The sequence below is a fragment of the Myotis brandtii genome, unplaced genomic scaffold (assembly GCF_000412655.1).
Source record: "Myotis brandtii unplaced genomic scaffold, ASM41265v1 scaffold68, whole genome shotgun sequence".
Taxonomy (NCBI): domain Eukaryota; kingdom Metazoa; phylum Chordata; class Mammalia; order Chiroptera; family Vespertilionidae; genus Myotis; species Myotis brandtii.
Genome location: NW_005370657.1, coordinates 175,295 through 181,193, shown reverse-complemented (window position 1 = coordinate 181,193; position 5,899 = coordinate 175,295). Strand labels below are relative to the sequence as shown.

At 62.5% G+C, this 5,899-nt stretch overlaps 1 protein-coding gene across 1 annotated transcript in view; it reads right to left on the bottom strand.

Moving 5' to 3' along the window:
• Positions 1-3,873, bottom strand: part of ZDHHC12 (zinc finger, DHHC-type containing 12) — a 590,635-nt gene extending 586,762 nt beyond the window's left edge. Inside the window, exon 1 of the mRNA XM_014529323.1 lies at positions 3,812-3,873. Within this exon, the coding sequence (XP_014384809.1) occupies positions 3,812-3,858 (47 nt within the window). The 5' untranslated portion in view covers positions 3,859-3,873. The remainder of the gene's footprint in view (positions 1-3,811) is intronic.
• Positions 3,874-5,899: the final 2,026 nt, after the last annotated feature.

Genomic DNA, 5,899 nt, shown 5'->3' with positions numbered 1-5,899 from the left:
CCCACCTACTCCTCACCTTCGACCTTGATGTTCCCCCCACGCCCCCGCAGCCCCCCGGGAGGACCTAGGGCCTCTTCCTTTCCTTTTCCTTTCTAAGGTCTCCTCTTACGTCGGCGGCAGGAACCCGGAGACAAGCTGCCTCCTCTGGCCTCCGTTTCCCTTTTTGCAAGATGGGCGGCGATGATCACTGAAGGCCAGACCAGCGTGGGCGTCCAAGGTCCCAGGACAGCTTTGGGTCCCTCCCTGCCCTTGGCCTACACGTTCAGCCTCTCCCTACCCATTGGGTGTGCGCGCCCGACGCTCCCCAGATGCCCCTTCGCTGCCACCGAGCCCCGCAGGAGCTGCAGAAGCAGCTGGCTTGGGGGGGAGGAGGGGCTGGAGCTGAGAACCGCAGAAAGCTATTCTCAGGGGCTCCCAGTGTGGGGAGGGCGCTCAGCAGGAGCTGCTGCTTCCCAGAAAGTTGATTATTTTTAACCCAGAAGAAGAAAGGAAGGAGGCGAGGGAGAAGGACTCAGGGAGAGAGGAGAGGAGAGGAGAGGAGAAGGGAGGCAAGGAGAGCAGAGAAGGGGGAGAGGGAGGGGGGGACTGGGGACGAGGGAGAAGGACTCAGGGAGAGAGGAGAGGAGAGGAGAGGAGAAGGGAGGCAAGGAGAGCAGAGAAGGGGGAGAGGGAGGGGGGGGACTGGGGAAAGGAAGGAGAGCAGAGGGAAGTGGAGGGAAGGGGGAAGGGCAGGGAGGCGAGGGCTGGCTGAGGCCGGATGGAGGGGAGGGGAGGGGAGGCAGGGCCTGCTGGAGTTGGGGAGGCAGCTGGCAGGGTCTCTGGGAGGGGCCTGGATGGGAGGGGGCGCTGCCACCCTCCTCGCCCCTCCCTGCACCCTCTGTGAAGCTCTCCTGCAGGACCACCTCCGGCTGCCCACCCGCCTTCCTGTGCTGGGGCTGAGAACGGCCCTGCTGGGCACCAGCAGCCCAGGGCTCTGGCCGGCACTGGGGCTTGAAGAGTGGGTTGGGGGTGGGGGGGGGCACAAGGCAGCTACAGCCCTGCCCTAGCGTGCTGTCCAGCCTGCAGCCTGTGCACAGACACGTCCTTGCCCGTGTGGGGACGCCCAGGGGAGGAGCGAGGCAGGCGGTCCTGAACCTCCTGGCCTCCTAGGGATGGGGCCCCCTTTCTCCTGCCTTAGGGTGGAGTGGGGCTGAAAACCAAGCCTGGAGAGGGGGCCTGAGGGAGGGTGCTGGGGACACAGTGACAAACGAGAGCCGGCCCACATGGGGCTCACAGTCCAGCACAAGCTTCATGAATAATGCATCAAATCATGACAAGTGGGCATCCGGCTGGGAGGGGACCTGCAGGGCTGGGAAGGCTGGTCCCAGGGGCCTGACCTCCGCAGGGTTATGGGAGGGGGGCCTGAGGACCAGGACGGCTAACGAGGGAAGAGGGGCTGGGGCGGCGTGGATGGGGTCCCGAGAGCCTGAGAGCGGATCAGAGAGAGGGTGGGTGTGGCCCAGGACTGTGGCCCTTGCCCTGGAGGCAGCTGGGAGCTTTGGAAGAGTTTCCAGAGCAGAGAGAGGAGACCAGGTCTGCAAAGCTCACTCAGGACAGGAGGGGACAGGAGTGGGTGCAGGGAGGTGGTCCCCAGGTCTTGGGAGAGAGAAGGCAGCCTGGCTCCGGCTGTAGCCTCTGAGATAGAGGGAGGCCGGCCTGGCCCCCGATGCGGGAGGGACAGAGGACAGGAGCTTGTGTGCCATGGTGGGCGGGAGGGGGTGTTGAAGGAGGCCCAGGAGGTATCAGGGAGGTGCCAGGCTCTGGCTTGCCCAACAGGGGATCCTGGCACCAGCTCCCTGCCCAGGGCAGCCAAGGGGAGCAGGCTGAGAGGCCAGGCATTTGTGTTGGGACATTGGGGGGAGGGGGGCACAGGCAGAGGGAACAGCTTGAGCAAGGCACAGAGAGGAGAAGGGCAAAGGGAACCCACCTGTGGTACCGTGGAATCTTCCAGAAAGAGGGGCTGAGTCTGGGTCATGCTGGGCCTTGACTGCAGGCAAAGGGGTCACTGCAGAGCTGCAGGTGTGGGCACCGAGGGTACTTTCCAGCACTGGACACAGTGAGGGCGCTCAGCAAATGGGTGGCTGGGGCTGGGAGTAGGGGTGGCGCTGAGTCTCTGCAGCCGGTGCCTGCACCCCAAAGCTAGAGAGGCATGTGTATGACTGGGGGGTCAGGGGCCCAGCTGGGGGCAGCCTGCGGTGTGAGTGTGTGACAGTGACTGTGTGTCCCTTGGACAGAGTGTCCTGCCCTTCACTTGAGGCAGGACCCAGGGTCACACCCAACCCGTCCAGGACCAGGAACAGCCTGACCAGGCCAGACTAGAGGATGTGGTTGGATGTGGCCACAGCCCCCGGCCACTGCTCTGCCATCCAACGCCACGGCTTTCACCCCCCACCCTGTGCCTCCGGAGCCAGGACCAGCCTCTGACCCCGCCCCGAGGAGCCAGGGCCGGGGCCGGGTTACTGGCCGGAGGGCCATGTCTGTACCGGTAGCTACTGCAGGGCACGGAGAGCCTGGTCACAGCGTCCTGGGGCCAGCACGCCCACTTCCCTCTCAGGGCCGGTCTGTCCCCTCCCGGGAAGGGAGGGCTGGTCGGCTCAGCCCAGAGCTGCCCTTCATCCCAGGGCTCAGTGGCTCGGCAGAGGCCCGGTCCCAGACAGCACTGGGGTAGTGGCCTGGCCCCCGCGGCGCTGACCCCACCTGCAGGCTCGTGGATTACCTGGGCCTATGGCTTGCGCATCAGCCCTGCCACCTACCACTAGCCCTCCCACCCCCGTGTCAGGTGCACATCTGAAAGTCATGGCTAAGATTCACACACGGACCTGAGTCCAAACCCGTTGCCGACTGGCCGCGAGCTCTGGCCTGTGTGTGCCCCAGTTTCTTCATCTGAGACAGAGAAAGGCTGGCGGTCAGGCCCTGAGCGAGGGAAGTGGCCTGTCCCTTGGGGCCCTGCAGGATGGCGAGGGGCATGGGCTCCAGGACTGGAGGGCAGTCGGCTTACCACCACCTCTGCACAGGCCAGCGGGTGCTCTTGTGCCTATTTTGCAGGTGAGAAAACCAAGGCTCAGAAAAATGGGTAACTGGCCGGCGCCACACAGCAGCGGGAAGGAGGGGGAGGAGGCCTGGGCTTCCGAGTCCCTGGCTGCTCTCTCCTGGTCCCCGCTGGCACGACCCTCTAAACCATGAACCGCGAGTGCAAAAGGCATCCCCCCCGCAGGACACCCTACTCTCCCGCCCCCGAACCCACACGTGACCCTGGCCTGGTGGGGCATCTCTGTGCAGCACAAAGGGGGGTCGCCAGGCAGAGAAAGAGCCCCCCAGGCGAGGAGCCGGCTCCACGGGCACTGTTCTCCTGCTTTCTTCCTCGCTCAGCTCTTTGTTAAGCTCCCTTTCAGCTGAGCCGGCAGAGCCTGGGTGTTCTGCGCTGACAATAATTGCTGCGTCTAGACAGTGTCTGGTATGAGCCTCCCTCTCCGGTGCTCGCAGGCCTCCCTGGCTCCCTTTCCCAGCCCTGCAGCCGGCCCCACACCCTCCCTTTCCCACAGCCCTTCCCCTCCGGGCTGCCTGTCCCCCGTCCTGCCTCCCTCCTGCAAGGACCCTCACTTCTCTCTCCCTCTCCCCCTCCCACCCTCAGGCGCACATTCACCCTGTCCATCCCCGAGGCCTGAAATGCAGGGGACAGAGGTGTCTTTGCATTTGGCTCTGGCTGGGAGACATTTGGGGAGACTGAGCCCAGCAACCCCCACCCCCATCCCAGGGGCTGGGGACTGCTCACCTCACTGTACTCTGGGCCGAGCTGGGAGGCTCTGGGATTGTTTCCATCCAGGCCTGGATGGGAACCCAGAGAAACCAGCCCCGGAGGGACCTAGGGTCGGTACAAGGAAGAACTTTCTGGTGACAAAGACCATCAGACATGGATGGAGCAGTTTCAGGAGATACAGGGGTGGGAGGTCAATGTTCACCAGTTCTAAAGCCCATTCCTGCCCCGACTCACATCAGCAATTTCTGGAAGATTCCCCAGAAGCTCCAGTCTCCCTGCTGGTGTCAGAATTGAGGCCCTTGGGGTGATCCTGAGACAGTAATGATACCATCCAGAGTTTGCTCAGCCCTTTTCCAGCTCCAACCACTGCAAATCATCCACATATTCACTTATTTAATACTCCCAACAGCCCTGGGAGGGCGGGAGGCAGGGCAGGAGAGAAAGAGAGAGAGAAAGCCTATGATTTGTCCCATTTTACAGATGAGGAAACTGAGGCCAAGAGAGGTTAAGTAACTTGCCTAAAGTCAAAGCCAGTAAGTGGAGGAGCCTGGGCTTGAAGCCCCAGAGGCTGGCTCTAGAACCCCACTAACCACCAGTAATAGGAACAGTTAAATGCTTACTGAGTGCCTGGGGCTGAGAGGAGCCCTCGGCATGAACCATTCCTTTGTCCTCACGGCACTGTTAGAAAGGACCGAGGGTTGTGCCCATTATACAGGTTAAAAGGGAACAGCCCAGGGCGGCGGGTGCAGCAAGATGCGGATCTAACTCCGTGTCACGGGGCTTGGCATGGGGTGGAAGCTCAATAAACGCTGCCATCCCACTTCCCACTCCCCCTCTGGGCTTCCTTGAGCCCTTCCTGGGCATACAGCCCCGGCCAGGCTGGGAGAGACAGAAGCCAACGTGGGTTCTGTCCATGAGACCACGGCCCGGAGTAGACGGGCCAGTCAGCCAGTGTCCATCTGGAGGGGCTTCTGCTGATGCCAGGGACCCGGGCCTGGGAGTCAGGGGAGGGGCCCTACATCCAGGAAGTCTTTCTGCAGGAGGTGGAGCCAACCCTGCCCTGGAGGATGAGGAAGAGCCAGCCGGGCCCTGTGGACCAGCCGTGCAGGTGAGGGAGCTGGTGTGTTCCTGCAGGAAGCGGGCCTTCAGAGGCCGGTACAGGCGGCCACGAAGTGTGGCAGCTCAGGGAGGAGGAGGCCCGAGGGAGAATCATCTGGAACCTCTGCAGGATGGTCTAGAAAGCAAACCTGGAGGCCAGGAGGCTGGGAGGAGGCCCCTGCGAGTGGCTCTTCCTTCCCAGCAGATTCGTCCTCACCTCCGGCCACTCCTCCCCCTGCAGAGCCATTTTGATTCTTCACCTCCTCCCTGCTCCTGGGCTGCCGCGAACCTCTCACGTCCAGTTAGAGATGGAAGGGGGAAGCTCGCCATTCATTCATCGCCCGGCCATCGAGGCAAAGGTCAACAGCGCAAGCCACTGGGCCTGAGCATCTCTCAGCCCGCCAAGGCCGGTCCAGCAGATCCATGATGAGCCCCGTGCCCGCCACCGCGGCCTGCCTCGGGGCCATGCGGCCAGGGGCCTGTGTCGTGGCTCCCCAGGCCTTGACTTGACTTGGAACGCCCAGCATGGGCCTATGGCGGGGGGGGGGGGGCTGTGGGCCAGCAGAGACAGCACCTCCTGTCTGTGGCGGGGAAATGCTGTCCTGGGAGGTTACGGGCCGGTGAAGGAGGGAAACAAGAGCAGACGGTGACACAGGCAGGTGGGGACGGTCCACGGCAGGAACGGTGAAGACCCGCACACACAAGCTCCCCATCCCTGACCCCAAATCCCTGGCAGGCAGACAGTTCCCACACTCGGAGCATTTCCAGTTGTGGAAAGACACATGCCACACATTTCCTAGTCCCCCACTGACACATGGGGCAGACCCTGTAATCAGACATAAACCTGTCTGCAGCAACGCATATGAACAAAGATCCTATCTAATAATAGACAAACATGGTAATTGACCGTACCTTCGCTACGCCTCCCATTGGCTAATCAGCACGATATGCAAATTAACCACCAACAAAGATGGCGGCTAATTTGCATACTGCAGGCAGGGCGGG